Source organism: Choloepus didactylus, chromosome 24 (assembly GCF_015220235.1).
Source record: "Choloepus didactylus isolate mChoDid1 chromosome 24, mChoDid1.pri, whole genome shotgun sequence".
In the NCBI taxonomy this organism is placed as follows: domain Eukaryota; kingdom Metazoa; phylum Chordata; class Mammalia; order Pilosa; family Megalonychidae; genus Choloepus; species Choloepus didactylus.
The window spans coordinates 17531013-17552600 of record NC_051330.1 but is presented as its reverse complement, the minus strand read 5'-3'; the positions used below and the strand labels follow the sequence as shown (position 1 = coordinate 17552600).

The 21588-nt window shown below is 44.2% G+C and overlaps 1 protein-coding gene across 1 annotated transcript; it reads left to right on the top strand.

The window, feature by feature from the left end:
* The first annotated feature begins 196 nt into the window (after window positions 1–196).
* On the top strand, window positions 197–21141 carry PNLDC1 (PARN like, ribonuclease domain containing 1). The gene is made up of 19 exons (XM_037817821.1): window positions 197–305; window positions 565–622; window positions 928–1001; window positions 2923–2962; window positions 4234–4357; window positions 4537–4625; window positions 5935–6035; window positions 10472–10548; window positions 10720–10860; window positions 11394–11463; window positions 11641–11726; window positions 12939–12994; window positions 16294–16358; window positions 16839–16892; window positions 17229–17271; window positions 19038–19137; window positions 19427–19602; window positions 19744–19842; window positions 20921–21141. Exons 1-19 carry the CDS (start codon window positions 230–232, stop codon window positions 20982–20984), a joined length of 1593 nt encoding a protein of 530 aa, XP_037673749.1. The 5' UTR covers window positions 197–229; the 3' UTR covers window positions 20985–21141.
* The last annotated feature ends 447 nt before the right edge of the window (window positions 21142–21588 follow it).

The window sequence follows — 21588 nt, the reverse complement described above, 5'->3', positions numbered from 1 at the left end:
AGGGGTGAGGACTCAGAAACCCTGCGGTTCTTCCATCCTCTCAGCCGCAGCCATGGCACCTGTGTGCTCACCCGCACCCTCTTCAGGCGCTGTTGCGCTGGGGCGGGGGGCCCCGGCCCGGTGGTCCCGCGTTGGGCTGCTGCGAGCCCTTTAACGCGGGCCCCGGAAGCGCGTGGGCAGCGCGTGGGCGGCGCGTGGCCCCACTGGGTGTCCTGGGAGCTGCGTGGCCATGGACGTGGGCGCCAACGAGTTCGAGCAGACGCTGCCCCTGCTGCAGGAGCTCGTCCAGGACGCGGACTTCGTGGGTAGGAACCCGGAGCTCCGTGCCTTCCCTCCCGCGCCCTGCACCCGGGGGGTTTGGGCGGGGAAGGCCTGGAGGGTGGGGGCGCCGCAGGCTGGGAGGCCAGGCCTGTGGGTGGGCTGGCCAAGGCCGCAGGCCGCAGGGGGTCCAGGTCCGGCGGGGGGGCTTCTGTCCCCAAGGAGGCCTCCCCAGCCGGCGGAAAGGCGAGGGGTAGCCGCGGGCTTCGCGTGGGGACTCGTGTCTTCCTTGCCTCCCACCCCCAGGTCTGGACATAGAGTTCACTGGCCTCCGTTCTAACTTGTCCGGGTCCCAGCAGATCAGGTAAAGCCAACCCTGTCTTAGAGCTGAGCCAAAGAGATGACCGACCCGTGTCTCTTCTGTAGCATCCTGGAGAGAACAGCGTTGTTTCTCAGCAGGCACCCTGATGACATTTGGGGGGCAGGACAGCACTTCCTATGGGGTGACCCTGCATATCGGGGGCCTAGGCTTTCCCCACTAAATGCTAGTAGTGTTCCCTGAGACAAGGGGAAAATGCTGGCCCCTGGCTGAGAGTTGCTGTGTGGAGGACACAGCATCTTGACTTGATCTCATTGCTGATGGAATGAGTGATGTCTGTTTTTCCACAGTCTTTTTGACTTGCCATCGGAGTGGTATCTAAAGACCCGTCAGAGTGTTCAGCAATTTACAATCTGTCAGATTGGTGAGTTTGATATTCAGCTGTTTGTCATAAGTTATTGGAGAAGATAGTGTCATTGCCTTTGTTTCCTGCTAGTTAAAACAGCTTTGATGGTTTTCAAGGACATTAGCTGTCATTTTGTATGCTTGTTTGGTTTTTTGACTGTGCTATGCCTATGGAACCTAGAGCTTTGGAACAAGCACAAACTTAAATTACATGATTTACAAGCCTAAATAAATCAACCTTAAGGAACAACCAGAGCTACTGTTCTTGTACATATTTCAAGGAAAAATGTGTATATATGACTTTTGTAAAAAACAAAAATGAAAACAACACACACACACACACACACACACACACACACACACACACAAGATCTTGCTATAAACATTTTTGTGCTGTGCTTTGGTCTATCTCACTTAATGTGGTCTGGAGATCTTTCACAGTCAGCACATACAGGTTTCCTGTTCTTTTTGAACAGTTGCATATGTTCCAAACTACGAATGTCTCTGTGGACTCAGTCTTCAAATAATGCTTATTTCTGTTAACCATTTATTGGTGTAACAAAACAAGGTTGCATTGACTACCTTGGTATTTATATATTACTGTGCATTTTAATACTGCATCCAGTGACTTCCAGCAGTGGAACTGCAGAGTTAAAGAGTGTGTGTGTTGAAGTATTCCTTCCAACCATCCACAAAGTTTACAGTGATTTACCCTAACAGTAGCAGTGAACGTGTGTGTTCCACTCCCTAACACTGGATATTGTCAGTCTTACAACTCCTGCCCACCCAGTAGAGGGAGAAGTGATCTCATTGCCATTTTGATTTATATTTTTGATCTGTTTATTTTGATTTATACAGGGGTCAGCAGACTTTTTCTGTAAAGGTCTAGGTAGTAAATATTCTAAGATTTTAGGGCCATGGAGTCTGTGTTACAGCTACCAATTCTGCTGTCATAGGGGAAAATCAGTCATAGTTACTATGTAAATGAATGAGTGTTTGTATTCCAGTTAAACTTTATTTACAAAAACAGGCCATGGGCTGGATTTTGCTGACCCCTACTTTAAACAGGAGTGAAGATGAATATATGTATATAAATTCCTCTGAATTGTCTATCCTTGTCTTTGGCTATTTTTGTATTGTAGTTGCTTTTCTTAATTTTAAGACCGCTTTATAAGTATAGGGAAACAGCCCTTAGTTATATTTCTACCTCTACTCAGCCCCCTCCCCCGCCTTTGAAGTCTTTCACTTTGGGTATGGTCTTTTAAACAATACAGACATTTTGAAGCAATTAAGTTTATAAATCTTTCATGCTGTGGTTTCTGGTTTCCTCTGGTTAGTTTTGAAACTAATATTTACTTCTGTGTTTGAAGAACTGTCCACAATTATATTGTAGTAACTTCAGTGTGAATTTCAGTTTGATAGTTCTTGTTGCAAATTTGTCTTTACTCAATCTTTTTCTTTACTGAATTCAGTAGGCTGACTCCCCCTACCCCTGTAGGTTTTATGTTGTCAGTTTTTTATTTTCTATCTCACCTTTGGAGAGAAAAAAACCAAACATGCTGTTTGAAAATTAGTGTCTTGGAAAATAATGAACTTTTCTAAACTTCAGGTCTGCATTAACTCCTAAAACCAGTGTGAGCTTTCTGCTCACGCATCACCGTATATGGACCTTAAAGCTTGAATGTTCTGGACTCTCCACTGTATCATGAGTCGATAAGAGCTCCATTAATGTTTACCCGAAACAAAGATATATCTAAAGATTGGCCTTCTAATTTTCTCTCATTTTCTTTCTTTTTTTTTTTTAAGTGAAGATGTTGCCCTGTTCTAAAGTCCACAACAGTAACTTTGGATGCAAAGTCGTGTTCAAAATGTTTTGTCTTTGTAGTTAACTCCAGGTAGCTTTTCTTTGATATTCATTCCCTCTGTTATCATTCTTCTAGGATTGTCTGTGTTTTCCAGTGTTAAAGGAGAGTCAAACAAGTATGTATAAAGCAAAACATATGGCTCTTGCTCACTTACCTTCTGTAGCTTCTCCCTTTCAAATTCTGCCTCAGGCTTCTGAACTACTTGTGCCCCCAGACACTCCACATTCTCTCCTGCCTGTGTGCCCTTGCACTTGTGCTTTCTTCTGCAAATTTCAGCTTATCCATCAAGCTTCCCTTCTAGCAGTGCCTTTACTATGGTGTCTTTCTGGACATCCCTGCCCTAGATTTTTTTTTTTTAATTCAGTTTTATTGAGATATATTCACATACCATACAGTCATCCATGGTGTACAATCACCTGTTCACAGTACTATCATATAGTTGTGCATTCATCACCCCAATCTATTTTTTAATATTTTCCTTATACAAGAAAGAATCAGAATCAGAATAAAAAATAAAAATAAAAAGAACACCCAAATCATTCCCCCATCCCACCCTATTTTTCATTCAGTTTTTGTCCCCATTTTTCTACTCATCCATCCATACACTGGATAAAGGGAGTGCGATCCACTGGGTTTTCACAATCACACTGTCACCCCTTGTAATCTACATTGTTATACAGTCGTCTTCAAGAGTCAAGGCTACCGGGTTGGAGTTTGGTAGTTTCAGGTATTTACTTCTAGCTATTCCAATACAATAAAACCTAAAAAGTGTTATCTATGTAATGCATAAGAATGTCCATCAGAGTGACCTCTTGATTCCATTTGGAATCTCTCAGCCACTGAAGCTTTGTTTCATTTTGCATCCCCCGTTTGGTCAAGAAGATATTCTCAATCCCACGATGCCGGGTCCAGATTCATCCCTGGGAGTCATATCCGGCGTTGCCAGGGAGATTTGCACCCCTTGGAGTCAGGTCCCATGTAGTGGGGAGTCTGCCCTAGATTTTTAAGGTGCTCCTTTCCCTGTTTCTGTTGTCTCATGTGCACACCTTCATTATAGCAATCAACACAGTGTACTGTAGTGAGGGGGCTGTTTAAAAAATCCTTACCTGGTAGATCACAGGCACCAGCCAGTCAGAAAGGATGCGTGATTATGAGAATGGAGCCCATCTATAAACATGAATGTGCTCTACTTTGCCAGTTGCCTGAATAGCAACCCCAGGGGCAGGACTGCCACCTTTTTTCTTTGTTCCTCAGAACCAATCATAGTACTTGAAACATTCAGATACTTCTTGAATGAAAGAAAGAGCCTACTCTGAAGCCTGTTCTGTGAGCCAGCATTTAAAAAATGGTTTTGGCTTTTACCGTTTCTCTCTTTTTTTAAAATAGGTATATAGCCCATTCGTGTAACTTCTTTCTCTTCCCTACAACATTCGGGATTTTGGATTCAGAATTCTCTTTCCAGGCTTCTAGTGTTCAGTTTTTGAACCAATATGGCTTCGACTATAACAAGGTATGGTGGTAGTGGAGGAGGGAAGGGTGACTGTTATAAGCTTATCTAGTTTAACTGATCGGTGCCCCGTTTCTTTTCCCCTTTCTTCCTTGTCCACATAAAATCAAAAGTTTTCTTTCCACTCAGTCAGCCACAGAAGATAACTCTAGCTAGTCTCCTTGTTTTGTTCCTGCCTTTAGTTTCTCAAAACTGGAATCCCATATATGAATGAAGAGCAAGAGAAGAAAATTAAGCACAATATCCTAACTGGGAACTGGAGAGTCCGCAGGTAAAGCCGATTTCTCCAGGTGTTTTGAGGTTTTTGTTGTTCTGCTTTTTTTTGCACTTCTTGCAGGTAGGTTCGTTGTTTCCGGGAGCATTGCCACGTCATATCCCACACACTTAACTAAACGGCTTCCAATTACGAGTTTGTGGGGCCGGTGATATCATCCTGAGTTGGAGAATGAGAAAAGGCCTTCGGCTCTCTCCTCTGTCAGTTTCCGCTCTCATGCAAACCTCTCTCACTGCATTGAGTGAATTTTTAGTGTTAAAAAATTAAGGAGAAAAGGAAACTTGATTCTTAATTTTGGGATCAAATAAAGAAATGGGAACTCCACTCCAGTGCTGGAAGGAGGTAAAAAGGGTTCTATGGGACTTGCTGTGAGATTATGTATGCTCTTTTAAGGGATTTTTCAAGGGTAAATCATGGGTGTCTTTGACTAGGCTCATCATATGCTGTAATCCGAATTTAGAACTTGAGCCTACCTCAAATGTGTTTGCTCAGGTGTATTTTTTTCCTTTGGTCCCCAGTGCCAATCATGGTAGTTGAAACCCTGTGACCAGAGGGAGAAAGCAGCTCTGGGTGGTAGAAAGAGCAGGCACCCTGGATTCTAGTCTGGGCATGAGTAGTAACCAGTTGAGTGACTTTCAACAAGTCACTTAAGCTATCTGGGCTTTAGATTCTTCTGCCTTCATCATCAACAGGGTTAAATTAGATAACTTTTTAACTCTGAAATGTTATTATTGATTATTATCCAGCCCAGATAATTATCTTAGGTGATGTTGGAGTTTTTCAAATCCTACTCAGTGGTTCTCATAAAAATATGACTTTTTGTAATGGAAAAACACAATTTGAATTTTTAACCTTCTGTTGTTTTCCAATGTGGGAGCCAAGTCTTTGCTTATCTCAAAATAACAGCATGTTCTTAGATTTCTAACACAGGAGCAGCTGTTTTAACCAAAGTCCTTGTGTCTTCCTTATCTTATCAGATGGTACTTTTATCACCTCTGAAAGCTGAATAAAGATAGTACTGATAGTAATGCTTAGTCTTGGCCAAATCCCAATAACTTTTCCTTCAATCTCTTAATGAAGCAGAGAGAGATCAAACAAGTCCCTATGAACCTGTGTGAGCATATAGGCCAAGAGTTTGACTTCCCGTTACAGAACAAGACTTGGAAAATAACGGTCTTTTGGGGGTCCATTTTCTTCACCAGATCACAGTAAACTGGAAACCTCAGAAACACCATTCATTTAAGAATTGTCCTATAGTTGTGCTGTGGTTTGGTCCACCCTTTCCATGACATTGTCCGCTTTTCAGTTCTTTGGATAAAGACCAAATCAAGGTGGTGATTGGTGAAGTGACACGGTGGCTGGACCTGGCAAAGGAGGGCGACTGGATGACTCTTTCTGGGATCACTGGTAGGCCTGGGGGCTGGTCTCTGCTGACTTCGGTGCATTGGGACAGGTCACTGATGTAGACTAGCAGTTAGTAGAAATTTACCCTCTCATCCCCAGGGACCTCGGGCCCAAAAACCTGACAGCTGAGTCTGATGCTAGTATTTTCCCAGTAGATAAGATAGTCCTTATGGGTAGGAAAAGCTTTGATCTGAATTTAAAAGTTGAAGGCTTTTCAACTTGCTTCTCATTTTAAGACTTAGGTGGTAAAGTTCCACTCAGGACATCCATTTTACTGCAATCCCAAGTGCTCGATATACTCTTATTTTATCTACTTTTGTTAATCTTTGAACTTCCCTACGGCCACCACAATGAAATGTGGAATCACAATGAACAAACCTAATATTATAAATTTTTAAAGCCTGGTCTCTAGATCCCTGGGGTCTCTAAGACCCTTCTGGGGACCTATGAAGTCAAATTATTTTCAAGATATTACTCAGATGTCATTATCCTTGCAACATTTGCAGTGATTGTGCTGATGCAGTGGTTGGTAAACTTACTGATACCTTAGCACAAACTGAGGCAGTAGTGTGAAACTGTATGAGTAGTCAGTGTTCTGCATTACCACTTACTTTCAGTTTAAAAAATTTTTTTTTAATTACTTATGAATCTTGTTGGTAAAGAAGTGATTATTTTATTAAATCTAACATTTTGGTTACTTATCTTTAATATTTTATGTGTCAAAATGAGAATGAATAAAATGTTGGTATAGCATATCAATATATATCAGTATGATGGTCGTCTTAAGGAAAAGCATTGTCCAATTTGTTGAGTCGAGAGCTGAACTAGCCACTTTTTCTTTCTCCCATGAAACATTTTTACTTGAAATAACTTACTGTGGTTATTTAGACTTGGATATTTTGCAACCATTTTCTTGAATGAGAAAAGCAAGCCTGATGTGTCAAGGAAAATAATGGACAGCATTTGCTAGTGATAAAATTCAAGCTTTCAATCAAAAACTGGAATTTTGGAAAATGTGCATCTGCTACCAAAACTTGACAGTAGTTATATTTACAAATGTCTTTTGTTTGTATCGTATAATAAGATGCGTGAACATTTGGAAGATCTGCATAACTCAGCAGACCAGTGTTTTCCAAATAAGCAATGAATGATTTTACAAAATCATGGTGAAGATCCATTCAAAGTTCAAGTTCAAGTGGGTTGTAGTGAAATAGTATGAGAAGTTCATTGTTAATGGTTTCAGTTCCGTATTGTGACTAATCTTTAAGAAACTGCAGAGTTTGGTGTAGCGTTTGAAGAAGTCGGTCCAAAATCATGTGATAAAGCTAGTAATTCTCTTCCCTTTTCCATCTGCTTATCTGTTTGAGGCTGGACTTTCTTCACATGCTTTGGTGATACCAACATATCAGAACAGATTGAATGCAGAAGCAGATATATAAGATTCCAACCAGACATTACAGACTTGCAAAAATGTCAAACAATACTCCTCTTCCCACTTTTTTTTTTTTTTTAGAGAATAGTTATTTTTCATTCAAAAAAAGCTATTTAGGTTAATGTGTTATGAGTTTGTTATTTTCAAAGAAAACCTCAAAATGTGAGTTTTAATTTCTAACGTGGCCCACGTCAATAGCTATAACCCATATAAACAAAATTCTTTGGGGTCCTTGTGCCGGCTTGAATGTATTGTGTCCCCCAAATGCCATTATCTTTGTGGTCTTGTGTGGGGCAGAAGTTTTGGTGTTGGTTAGATTTGCTTGGAGTGTGCCCCACCCAGCTGTGAGTAATGATTTTGATGAGATGTTCCCATGGAGGCGTGGCCCCGCCCATTCAGGGTGGGCCTTGATCAGTGGAGCCATATAAATGAGCTGACTCAGAGAGAGGAAACGGAGTGCAGCTGGGAGTGATGTTTTGAAGAGGAGCAAGCTTGCTAGAGAGGAACATCCTGGGAGAAAGCCGTTTTGAGGCCGGAGCTTTGGAGCAGACTCCAGCTGCCTTCCTAGCTAACAGAGGTTTTCTGGATGCCGTTGGCCATCCTCCGGTGAAGGTACCCGACTGCTGAGGTGTTACCTTGGACGCTTTGTGGCCTTAAGACTGTAACTGTGTAGCGAAATAAACCCCTGTTTTATAAAAGCCAATCCATCTCTGGTGTTTTGCATTCTGCAGCATTAGCAAACTAGAACAGATTTTGGTACCGGAAGTGGGGTGCTTTTGCTGCTGAGTTTGCAAATACCAAACATGTTGGAACGACTTTTCAAATGGATAAGGGGAAGATTCTGGAAGAATTGTGAGGAGCTTGATAGAAAAGAAGGCCGAAACTGCTTTAAAGAGACTGCTTGTGGAAATATGGACTCTAAAGATACTTCTGACAAGGCCTTGAACAGAGATGATCAGTGTGTTGCTGTGAACTGGAAGAAAGGTGATCCTTGTTTTAAAGTGGCAGAGAATTTGGCAAAATTGAGTCCTGGTGTCAGATGGAAGGAAGAATTTGAAAGCAACAACCTGGAATACTTAGCTGAGGAGATCTCCAGACTACCTGTGGAGGATGTAGCCTGGCTTCTCCTTGCAGCTTATAGTAAAATGCGAGTGGAGACAGATAAACTTAGAACTGAACTCTTGGGTTCAAAGAAACCAGAAGCTGATGGCTTGGAAAATTACAAGCTTCCAGGGGGTGGAATCCCAGAAGCTACAGCCCAACGTGAGGATGTAACCAAACATGGAACCCAGCCGCCATTTCAGTACAAGCCAAGATTGGAAAAGGAGTTAAGCAGAAAGGATTTGTGGAAAGTCCTATTGTCTGATGGCTTTGACCCCTGCGTGCTTCATGCAAAGCCAACAGAATTTTTGCGAGATCTTTATAGATGGAGCCATTGCCAGTCGGGACTGGAGGAGAGAGACAAGGAACAAATTGAAGGAAAATTTTCTTCAGAGACAGAGCCATGGAGGTTGAGGTCTGGAGTCAAGAGGTCTCGGGCTGGGAGAGCGGAGCAGCCCACATGCATGGAAAGGGTGAGTTTGCCCTGGAGGTCGAGGGTGGGCTTTCCACCTCGATGCTCTGGAAGAGTTTTGCCATCTGAGGTCCCAAAGAGGGTGGAGCACATTCCCAGGGAATTGGGGAGAGCCTGGCTGCCACCACACTGTTCTGAAGGGGTTGAGCATGTGTCCCGGAGATGGAAGGGAACCTGGGAGCTGCCCCGATGTTTGAGGAGGGTGGGGCCGAGAAGGTGGTCTCCCCAATGTTGGAGATGTTGGAGCACTCACCCAAGCATTTGGAGAGAAAAGGGCTGCCACAAAGGCACTTAGGAAGCATTAGACTCCTGCTCTCTCAAGCCCCAAGGATGCAACATCATTCTGTTAATGACTCTCAGACTTTGAAATCTAATGGAGTTTGTCCTGCGGGTTTTAGGAACTGTTTTGCTCCTGTTAACCCTGTTTTCCTTACTGTTTCTCCTTATGGCAATGGAAATGTTTATCCTATGAATGTCTCTCCTTTGTATATTGGGAGCACATAACTTGTTCTAAGTTCACAGATCCACAGCTAAAGAAAGATTGTGCCTTGGGACTGACCACGCCTAAATTGATTTTGATGGGATCTTGTACTTAACTTTTGTTACTGAAATAATTTAAGTTTTGTGATATTGTGATGAAATGAATGTATTTTGTATTTGGAAAGATGATGTCATTTTGGGGTCCAGGGGGGTGGAATGTGCCAGTTTGAATGTATTGTGTCCCCGAAATGCCATTATCTTTGTAGTTTTGTAGGGCAGAAGTTTTGGTGCTGGTTAGATTTGCTTGGAATGTGCCCCACCCGGCTGTGGGAGATGGTTCTGATGCGATGTTCCCATAGAGGTGTGGCCCCGCCCATTCGGGTGGGCCTTGATCAGTGGAGCCATATAAATGAGCTGACTCAGAGAGAGGGAACACAGTGCAGCTGTGAGTGATGTTTTGAAGAGGAGCAAGCTTGCTGGAGAGGAATGTCCTGGGAGAAAGTCGTTTTGAGGCCGGAGCTTTGGAGCAGACTCCAGCTGCCTTCCTAGCTAGCAGAGGTTTTCCGGATGCCATTGGCCATCCTCCGGTGAAGGTACCCGATTACTGATGTGTTACCTTGGATGCTTTGTGGCCTTAAGACTGTAACTGTGTAGCGAAATAAACCCCCGTTTTATAAAAGCCTATCCATCTCTGGTGTTTTGCATTCTGCAGCATTAGCAAACTAGAACAGTCCTCCATAACTTAAGAGTGGCCCTAGAACCCAAAACTTTGAGAATGCTGTCCCAGATCATGTTGTGACTCATGGGCTTTAGGCCATCCTCAGAACTGCCTTTCCCTTGGCTCCGTCCGTCTTTTAGATTCTGTTCCATTTGGGCTTCTCGTCCAGGGGAAAGTGGAATGTTGTTGCAGGTTCTGTAGGGGGTTCTGTGTGAGCCTGGTGTCTCCTGCTGCAGGGTTCCAGGCCTTTGAGGTCCAGTTAGTGCTGAGGCAAGCCCTCCCCAACATCTGGACGGTGCTGAAAGACCAAGATGTGAGTTCTGACTTTGGGAATGGGGAGTCCTTGGCACCTCTTGCATTTCTCTCTCTTTCGGCCCCATCTGCCCCTCCAACCCCCTTTTTCTGTTTTGAGATGAAGAACCATTTCTCTTGACTTTACCGGTAACCCAGGCTTCAGGGAACGTGTCTTTACTTGCCATTTCAGGTGATAGTGAAGAAAGTGAGCAAACACTATCGCTGGTGTCTTGAGAACACCTCTTGTGATCGAGAGAGCTGCTGGAAGAAGATTCTTCTCTCTGCAAGAGGTTTCTCTGTCTTTTTCCAGATGCTGGCCAAAGCCCAGAAGGTAGGGAAAAAAGTCTTTTCTTGGCCTTTAGCAGTTATGGTATTTCTGGCTATAGATACTATACTCAGATCCTCCAACAATAAAATAAGATTCCTTAAGGTATGTGATTCCTCTTCATTGATAGCCGGCTTCCTAGATCTGACCTTGCTTTCCCCAAATTGTGATAGATTAATTTGGGGCAAGACTGTCCTATCACTACTTCTTTGTTCCTTTCAGGCACACAGGAGTTTCAGTACTACTTGATCTAAAACTCTCTGGGGAACTGCATATATCTGCTTACAGTTTAGATTTCCATATCAGACCCTGCTTTAAGTACCTACTCCCTCCTCCTCCTCCTCCTCCTCCTCTTTTGGGCTGCCTCTCATACGGGTGGAATGAGGGTGAAGATAGAATTATCACTTGACTAGAATTGCAGTAGGTTCTAAAGCTACAGCTAAATCCTTTGCAAGAAACTGCTCTTAGTCTGTGGTGCCTGTTTTTATTTTTATTGTTTAAAATTCTATTACTCTAACCTGTCAATGTACTCCAAGTAGCCCTTCGTGGGACATAATATGATGATGGATCTGCTGTATCTTCATGAGAAGTTCTTCAGACCTCTCCCAGGTAGGAGCACATCTGTCATTCTCTGTCTTTCTACTCTGCTTGGCCACCTGGCAAGGGCTTTGGCCAGGATCATTTTATTCATTAATCAGTATTGGTGACAAGCCAGGTTGGAAAATTTTCCTCCCCATTTTACCAACAAATAAACTCACTTCTGACTATCTGGTTCTTTCTCCTCAGAGAGTTACGATCAATTTAAGCTGAATATCCACAACCTATTTCCAATTCTCATTGACACCAAGCATGTGACAAAGGATATCTGGAAGGTAAATTACTGAACTTGGTTTGGGTTAAGGAATGCTTTGTTGGTCCCATTAACTGTGTAGCTGCGTAGCTTTCTCTCTTGAGGTTGTTTTGTTTGGGTTTTGTTTTTCTTCTTTAAAACCTTTTCTCATATTTTAAAACTTGTATCTGCTTCCTTTTGACATTTGGCACTTCAGGGTCATCGTATTAGCTTATATATAATTGTCTTCCCTCCCTCATTCAAGTTTCCTTGGTTTGACTTTCTTGTGTCTACTTCATGTGCTTATTCAATCAGTTGATGAAACAATTTATTTTAGAACTTAGTACCTACCTAGTAAATATTTACAAAATGCTTGAAGAGCATTGAGTGGGGTTCCTGCTTGAAAAATTGTAAACGTCTTTCCCAGGCCTTCAGGTAATGGATTCTCAACCGTGACAGCCCATTGGGATCACCTGGGAAGTTAAATACAGATGCCTGAGTCCCACTCCCAGCTTCTCATCTGATTTGGGTGGGTCCCAGGTGATACTAATGTGTAATCAAGGTGGAGAACAGACAGCCCCAACTGATTTAAATGCTGCTTAGAAATTGAGGAACATAGAAAGGGGAATCAGACCAATGTTTTAAAGCATTAAGTGATCACATAGTTGATTATTCAAGATGGGGACCACAAAAACGGGAATGGGTTACTTGGTACATTTTTTGCCCACAGAGGCATTTATTGTTTCTGGTGTGTGTTTTTAGCTACAATAGCTCCATGTAAACTGAGTCCTAGGGATGAAATGGGAAGAATCTTGGGACTGATTGATAGAACTGATGCATTTTCCTGTCCCTGCAACATGTGACAGTCTCTTAGGACTTAACCTGGCATTGCGCTAAGGCCCTTTCAACCTTACAATGCCTGGCATTCTAAATGTGGGTTCTTGGCCTCATTTCAGTACCTTGGATTCCAATATTTACAGAATTCCTTCAGAACCTGTCCAAGGAAGGGGGTATGACTTGTAATTGTGTGTTTTCCTAGCCCAAATTGTTGGGGCCCTTACAGGAAACCCAAGGATGGTTGGTAAACTGACATCCTAATCAAGGGATAAATAGTTAGAATGTTTGAAGTGAGAGAAAGTTGTAGGAGTTAACATCTCCCAAGTCATTTTAATGGTTGTTTGGGTAACACTTGAAGCAGATAATAAAGAAAAGCACAAATGTTTTATTCTCCCTGATTCGTCTTGCATAATTATAGGAACTGAATTTCCCAAGGGTTTCAAATCTTTCAGAAGTCTATGAAGTCCTAAACAGGTAAGGAAGGCATTTTTCTGGGGCTACTTCTGGAGTGGCGGTTCTCAGTTGGGGGCGGGGGGGTTGCTCCCCAGGACACATTTGGCAATGTCGAGAGACATTTCCGGTCGTCACAACTGGTGTGGGGTGCTACTGGCACCTAGTGGGTAGAGGCCAAGGAGGCTGCAAAACATCCTATAAAGTGTGGGACAGCACCCACAATAAACAATTATCTAGCCCAAAATGCTAGTCATGCCAATGTTGAGTAATCGTGTATTAGAAGTAAAGTACCTATAGCTATGTAATTATGTGGGCTTTTCTGTTGGCCAGGGCTTTATTTTTCTTTTGCTCTGTCTCCGATGACTGGAGTGATGTGCTCCACAGGAAGAGGTATTATTTTTCTTTTGTTCCCTGATGTTTCCCGCGGGCCTACAACACTGTGAGGTACAGTAGGTGCACATTAAATATGAATGGTGAATGTCCCTGGCCTTTCTGTTAGAAAAGTTGCTCCTGCCTTTTGCATAGCCCTGGCCATTATGGGGCTGAGAGCCAGTGGAGAATGTTTCCTAAAAAGTGCTGGAGTGAATGGGGGCGCAGCTGTTGCCTCCGCAGCTGGGAGCACCCACAAACTACAGAGGAGAGAGATGACAGCCAGGAGGTGGGCCTTTTTGGAAAGAAAGAAGCTGTGGATCCCTGTTGTCACTTAACATCACTTTTCTGTTCACAGCATCAGTTCTTTGAGACTCTGGGATCTCCCCTAGCACCTTATACTTCCTCTTTTCCTTTCTCAGAAGGCCCCCGTTCTTCTCATTTCCAAGAAGAAAGTAAAAGGCCAAGGGCAGGAAGTTTCTCAACTCCCTCCAAAAACAATTATGCAGTTATTGTCATCTTCATCATCGTCCCTCCTGTCGGACAGCAGATAGGAATGCCCACCACGTGCCACCAGCAGAGGCCGAGAGGGCTGCCTCTTAGGCTCGTCTCCTCCGGGGCTCTGCCCACCCCCCCACTCCGGGTCAGGAACCTCCCACCATTGGTGGTTCCTTTCCCAGGGGGTTTCAGCCTCTCCCTTCTTGCGGACCTTTTCCCTTGGCATCTCAATTTACTCTCCTAACTTAAAAAATGTCTCTTGATGACTCTGCTTTCTACTCTAGCTTCTGCTGTATTTGTTCTTCCTTTTGCAGCAAGGCTCTCCAGAGGCTGCTAACTCACCTCAACCCTTGCGGGCTGAACCCGCTGTCTCTGAAATTGCTCTCAAGAATGTCACTCAGCAGGAACTGACCTGTCACCTTAGTTGGTGGAATGACACACTTACAGTGTGGCAAATGTTCACTCTTCTTTCTTGTGGCACTGGGTGCTCTCAGCCGCTTTCTTCTCCCTTCTGTTTGTCCCACTCCCCTAGAGTTCTCTTATTTTCTTGTTGGTTTTTTTTTAAATCACTTCCTTGTGGAATTTTGTTCCTCTACTCGTCTCTTAGATTTTCTCTTAAGTGTCCCTCCTCTTGCCCTTTACCATGTATCTCGGAGACCTCATCTATTCCCACGGCTTCAACTGCCACTGCTTGTGTGTACTCTAGCCCAGACCTCACCAGGTCTATGACGGTGACCAACCGTCTTCTGATGGGTCTACCTTTTATGTCCCATGGGCTCCTTCAACTTGGCGTTCACCTTCTCCCTGTCCCTCAAGCCCGCTCCTGTGCCTGGAACGATATCTGTTGAGTTCTAATGGTACCAGACATGATGTTGAGTGTGTTTGTGTGTGTGTGTGTGTGAGAGAATCCCTTCCTTCCTTCCTTCCTTTTTTCTTTCTTTCTTTCTTTCTTTCTTTCTCTCTCTCTTTCTTCCTTTTTTTCTTTCTTTCTTTCTCTCTTTTTCTTTTTCTTTCTCTTTCTTTCCTTCCTTCTTTCTTTCTTTCTTTTTCTTTCTTTCTTTCTCTCTTTCCCTCACTCTTTCTTTTTCTTTTCTCTCTCTCTCTCTCTCCCTCTCTCCCTCTCTCTCTCTTGCTCTCTCACGCTCTCTTCCCTCCCTCCCTCCCTCCCTTCCTTCCTCCCTCCCTTCTTTCCTTCCTTCCTTCCTTCCTTCCTTCCTTCCTTCCTTCCTTCCCCTCTGAGTCTAGACTGTCTGGGTTGTAATCCCAGCTTTCCCATTCCCCATCCACTAGGTTTGTGAGTAACTTTGGGGAAACTCCTTAATGTCTCTTGTGCCTCAGTTATACTCTGTTGGTACGTGTTTGTGAAATGTTGGCTACTGTGATGGCTGACAATTCTCTTAATCTGAACAGACAGCCCATGGCATGGATATAATTATTAGGCCCGTTTTGCAGATGAGATAATTAGGACTCAGAGAAGTCAAGCACAAGGAGGTGCTAAGACTTTGTCGGCAAACAAATGAAGGGAACTGGCTGCTGTTCAGGTGTTGGATGCTGTCACCGTTCACCCAGATACAGGAGCCAAGAGCTGGACTCTCTGTAGGCAACCAGATCCTGTTGGTCTTACTTCCTAAATCACTTTGCAATCCGCTCCTTTCTCAGCATCCCCAGGATTGTAGGCTTGGTTCAGGCTTTTATTTTTCATTCCAATGATCATGTGACTGTAGCAGCCCCCTAACTGGTAACCCAGCTTGTGGCTTGTCCTACTTCATTTCTCACAATGTCACTTGAGTGATCTTTCTGAAATGTGAATTTGACTGGGTCATTTTTGTCCTTAAAATCTCTCAGTGGTTCCGGAAACCTCCATATAGCACATTCCACATAGCCTTCCTTTTCTCACTCCTGCCCGTCAGAGTGACTGACCCTAGCCACACTTAACTTCCCCGGGGCACCTCATCAGGCCTTGCTCTCTTTTCCTTGTTGTCTTTGCAGGCTTGAAGTCCCAGACACCACCCCATTTTTTTTCACCCAAATACGTTCCTATAGTTTAAGAGCCTCCTTTAGTACCACCTACTTCAGGAAGCCTTTGTTCCTGAATGCCTGAAGTTTCATTTATAAGATGCAGTTGTATTTGTCTCTGTATTTGTTACTCATACCACTAGCCAGCAGTTTTATCTTTTTATCTTGGTATCTCGGCTTGTGTCAAATGTTTAAATGCCCCAGAATGGTCTGGTTGGTGTTTCCTGGACTGGGGTTTTCTTTTGGGCCTAGCTACAAAGCCCTTGTCTGTTCATACCTAGGTCCATGTTGTTATGATTATTATTATTTTTTAAATCTCAGTACTGAGGACATATTTTTATTTTTCTTACTGTCCCCCCATCCCCTACCCCCAGTCCCTTACAAGAAAGGATGATTTTCAGGAAATTTTTCTTTGTCCTATTTTTCTCATCTAACAGTGACTTGAATCCCACCAAGAAATCTGGGCCAGTGATTATCCATGCAAGCAAATGTGAGAAGTATGGTATGTTCCCCTTCAATCAAGCTCCTTTCTCACCTGGCAGACAGTTAAGGCCCTAGAGCTGAGATTTGTTCCTAGTCTCAGTGTACAGCAGGTGGGTGGGAGGGCTTGTGTGGCATTTTTCCTCTGGAGTTTTCCTGTGGTCTCCTTCAAATAACCCTCCCTCCCTCAGACTGAGTTATCCTGGAAGGCATTAGAGATCCGTGGAACTGACTGTTTCCTCTCTGACGTGGCCTTTGGTTGGCCAGAAAGCTCGTAGTTCTTCACTTCTTCCCGTGGTGCTCTTGCCACCGTGGAGAGGTTGGAGAAGGTTCTTTGGGTTTGGGGAAGGCAAGCACAGTCTGTGGAGGGGCAGAAGTTGTTGTATGTGCCTCAGCTGACATGGATGCTGACCCAGGGTGGGGATTGGAGACTTCCTTTCCCAGGTGGTGTTTCTGATCACTGCTCAATGCTTTCTCTCATGCTTACGGGAAAATGTTTCAGTTGAGACAAAGTGCCCCCATGAAGCAGCTTATGATGCCTTCCTTTGTGGATCAGGTAAGAATTGCTAGTCTTTTAAAAGAAGACTCTTTTTTTAAAATTGTGGTATCAGATATATAACATAAAAATTGCATTTTAGCCGTTTTCAAACGGACAATTCAGTGGCATTAATTACTTTGTTGATGTTGTGCTGCCATCATCACCTTCCATTAGTAAAACTTTTAGAAGACTTATAAAACATATTATTCACAATAAACCCCTGCTATCCCCAGGTTCTCCATTTATTTCAAGTTGGTTTGCACATAGTGGAAGTAAAACAGTTGTTCACATATTTCGATAAGACGATCAAAATGAGACTTGAGATCTACTAAATTTCTAGCTTTTTTTCCCCAGTTCTTTTGAAAGTGGCTCACTTGCTCCTACAGAGAATGCACGAGTAAGTATTTCTTCCTTTTCATCCTGTTGCTTAATCATCGGTGAATATTTCATGGGCCCTTGCTGTAAGCCAGGAACTCTTCAGTGCTATGAGAGGAGACTATAGAATGTAATTTGTGGAGATTGGCCCTGCCCGCGCAGCGATCTTTCCTGCGTGCGGGTTTCCTCCACAGAAAGAGCCCTGCCTCAGCCCATCGCCTCACCACCTCCTTCCTCAGGATTGGGAGACCAAGGCAGTGGAGTCAGGTTTAGGTCATCCCTGCTTTAGTACTTCTAAACTCCACCTGCTTGCTGTGTCTGTAAAGCAATGGTGTTATTATCTACTTGTGAATAAAGACAAGGTGGGAAGATGAGACATTCAGGACAAGTGACGCCCAGTGTCGGTTCACACAGGTTGGGGAGAAAGGCGGTGAGTTGAAATAAGGCACACTGGAGAGAGTCTTAAAACCCCAAACTGGAATCTAAATGCATTTTCCCCTAGCAACATCATCCTTGAAATCTGCAGTGCTTGGCCTGTTAGAAATCATAGGTATTTTGTACCCTCCCCAGTGAATTAATTTGTTAAAGAGAGCTTGGTGGGCCAGCTCAAGGGCCTAATCAAAATCGTAATGTGTTCTTTGGGGGAAATTGTTCTACGTGTCAAATAACTGACTTGGAAATGGCATTTTGGGATTATAATCTGTTAAATTGTGTGCTGTCTATATTTGCCTATTTTAGTAATGGATTTTTTTTCATTTATTTTTTAATAATTCAATTTTATTGAGATATATTCACATACCATGCATTCATACAAAGTGTACAATCAATTGTTCACAGTACCACCATATAGTGTGCGTCCATCACCAAAATTAATTTTTGAACATTTTCATTACCACACACACAAAAGTAATAAGAATAAAAATTAAAGTGAAAAAGAACAATTAAAGTAAAAAAGAACACTGGGTGCTTTTTTTTTTTTGCCCCCATTTTTCTACTCATCCATCCATACACTGGACAAAGGGGAGTGTGATCCACATGGCTTTCCCAATCACATTGTCACCCCTCACAAGCTGCAAGTAATGGATATTATAAGTACAAATGTTCCATGATACACCGAGGTGACACTTTTAACTGAAGCGAGAAACTGTGCCCGTCCTCCCCTTCCTGTGTTGGACGTGCATGTGCTGAGCAGGTGGGGAGCCAGCAGCCCTTGAGAGCCTCAGTGTCCTTGGCACCTGGGCTTTCCGTCCTTTCCTTTATTTCTTTTAATCCTCATGACCTAAAAAACCTGTTGGGGTTGGAGACATTCCACAGCCTGCCCAGGTCTGCCTGGCTCCAGAGCCCAGGCTTTTCGTGGCTCAGTGCTTGGATGGGTAGGGATGTCCAGACGGAGGGGGGTGATGCCTGGGAGACTGTGGCATAGGAAATCAAGGGCAACGGCGCTTCGAGGAATAACGCAGAGCTTGCTCTGAACCCACAGCCTCTAATTCTCTGAGCCTTTTGCTAGTGTTGTCAGCAGAAGGATCCTCACCAAACATCACCAACAGATGGAGACCCTTCTGGAAGCTCTGCTTTTACTTGGGCCATTGAGGGGTCTTTGAGACTGGCTGGTTGGGGTGAAGCACATTGACATAACCCCAAGACAGTGAGGGGATGGAAGGAAGAGGTGTCCGAGGGAGTGTCCTTCCCCTGTTCTGTCACTAGACCCTTAGCTTCAGCCAGGGACACTGTGAATAAATGCCCATGAATAAACGCCTGAATGCTCTGGGATTTTCTCTGTCCATGTAGTGATGGTTGCACACCTGAGCCCTCCTTCTCTAAGTACCTTGATGTGTTGTCTCCGTACGTGAACCAAGTGAATCTTATCCGAGCCAGGGTCCCTAAAATTGTGAGTAGATTCCATTTAGAGGCTTACAGTGGGAAAGTGCTTGGTGTTCTCTTGGATATGTTAGAGGCAGTCTGATAATAACCAAAGCAAGAGTTGGAGAGGATACTTACACTCCCACTGGGCTTGTTATTTTTTCTTGTGTTTTCTAACAAAACCCAGCACAGACACATTCAATCCTTCTCCTCCCAACCCAAAAAGAGCCTTTCCTAGTTTAAGAATTTTCAAATTGGATTATGACGTCAGTAAGAACTCTGGAAACACTTCTCTTGTCTTTCTGCATGTTTTCTAGAATTTCTCTGGTCCAGATTACCCCAGTATCCGACCTCCCATCCTCATCGTCAATGTCAAGAGGTGGCCCAGGGTCAGCGAACAGCAAGTCTACCGCGAGTTTCAGAATCTCTGCAAATTTGATGTCAGGCGACTCACGCGAAACCAGTTCCTGCTCTTGACCAACAAGTTTAAGGAGTAGGTACCTTGGTTCTAAGTTTGTTCTCCCTCCTTGTAATCACCCCCCACTGCTTGCTGCCTTTATCCAGTTGACCCTAACTGAAGCAGTAGATTGAATAATGTTGCTTGACTGATCTCAGCAAAAACCTCTCTCGGCAGTGCTCGGAATATCCTGAAGGAGTACAGATGTCACCCGAACCTCCAGGTCTCCCTGTATCGGTACTGGAGACACTCGCCAGACGTCACCTGCTTGCTACAGTGAGTGGCCCAGGACTGAAGAACTGCTGTGCTCATTGTTCCACACCCCCAGTTTGGTCTGAACCAAGCCCCGGTCACTGGCTGGTGTGCGTTGTAAAGAAGTTGTCGGCAGGCCTGGTGCACGGGGCTTTGTCCAGTAGCATCCGGTTAGACCTGCCACACCAGGCCCTTACGTTCTAGTGGTAGGTGAGGAACAAGAAGCCTGATAAACAAGTAGGCTATATAATATATTGGGTGATAAGTGTTAAAAAACAAAGCAGGGTGTGAAGTAGGGGGAGAAGGGAGCTGCAGTTCAAGGGCATTGGTGGGGTGGCCCCTCAGAAAGAGGTGAGAGCTGAGCATAGACTTTAAGGAGGTTAGGGGGGGACGTGCATGGGAGAGCAGCTGGAGGTGAGGCTGGAGAAGCGTGGAGCACGGGGAGGCCCGTGGGGAGGGACTGTGGGGTTTACTCTTGGGAGAGATTGGGGACTATTGGAAGACTGATTTTTTTTTTTTTTTAGCAGAGTAGTTGCACAACCCGATTTACATTTTAAAAGGATTACGTGAATTCTGTGTAGAGAATAGGCTGTAAGTTAGCAGATGCCGGAAGAGGGAGAGCAGTTAGGAAGCCAGTGCAGTCACACAGGTAACAGCTGGAGCAGGGGTAGGAGCCTCTCGGGAGCAGTGGAGGTGCTGAGAAGTGCAGTCAGCGGCAGGTTGGTTATGGGGTCAAATCTGAGTGCAAAGTTTTTGGCCCGAGCAACTAGAAAGATGGAGTTGCCCTTGATCGACTTCGAGGATTTGAGCTTGCTGGGTAGGAGCCACATCACGTAAAATATCTATGTTGAAGAAAGATATTTAGACCCCAGGCAATCTTTTTTTCTTCTGTCAACCTGTCACGTAACTCACTGAGGAAAATGAATTGTCCGTATCCCAAAGCCATTCCGAGTTTGGGAGGCAGAAGTTTGGTGTTGGCCCTGGGAGTGAGCTCGGAGGAAACGACGTCTGGGTGGACCTGTGTCGGCGGCCCTGGACGGTCAGGCTCGCACCCAGACCGGCCTCGCCCCGCGCCCTGACCGCTGTTGTCACTGTCTTGCAGGGTCTGTGGCATCATTACCTCCTGGGCCCTCATTGCCCTTTTCCTCGGAAGACCCAGCCCCTGAGTGCCTGCAGCGCCCTGGGGCCCCGTCGCCGCTGTGCACGTGGAAATCCCACTCAGCTTGCACACGAATCTGCGTGGTCCTTACTGAAAACTTGGTTACGTTTTGAATGTGAAATTCTGTAAATAGTCTCAATGATAAAGAAATCCCTGGATATGGAGTCTTTGTTTGTGTCCAAAACATTTCTTTCTAAATGTTGGGAAGAAGTCAGCACCTCTGGAAATTGAAGCTAATTTTCCAGAGTGCCTGATGAACAGATGTTACGACGGGAGCCAGATGCCAGATGAGTCAAAGGCCATGTTATTTCCGGGAGAAAATTTAGTGGGCGATAGGCTGCTGGGGATTTGGGCCTGAAAAATGGCCTTTCTAAGTTTAGTTTAAAAAAAAAAAAGAGTGAGTTTTGGCAGAGTAAACATCCATGTGCATTGGTGACAATCTTGGTAAGTTTCATAAACCATAAGACCATAAAATGTTAGTATTCACTTCAGAAACATAAACCCTAAAACCGTATGGTTTCACAAACCATAAACCACAAAACGTTGGTATTCACTTCAGAAACGGTAAAAGGACCTACCCCACAGGTGTAAGCCTGGAACGTCAGGGTATA

Excerpts from the sequence above, each read along its gene's own strand:
- PNLDC1 (XM_037817821.1), top strand. The coding sequence starts at position 230 with ATGGACGTGGGCGCCAACGAGTTCGAGCAGACGCTGCCCCTGCTGCAG. Across the intron at positions 1,002-2,922 it reads ATTTACAATCTGTCAGATTG|GATTGTCTGTGTTTTCCAGT; the intron begins GTGAGTTTGATA and ends TCATTCTTCTAG. Across the intron at positions 19,603-19,743 it reads TTGACCAACAAGTTTAAGGA|TGCTCGGAATATCCTGAAGG; the intron begins GTAGGTACCTTG and ends CTCTCTCGGCAG.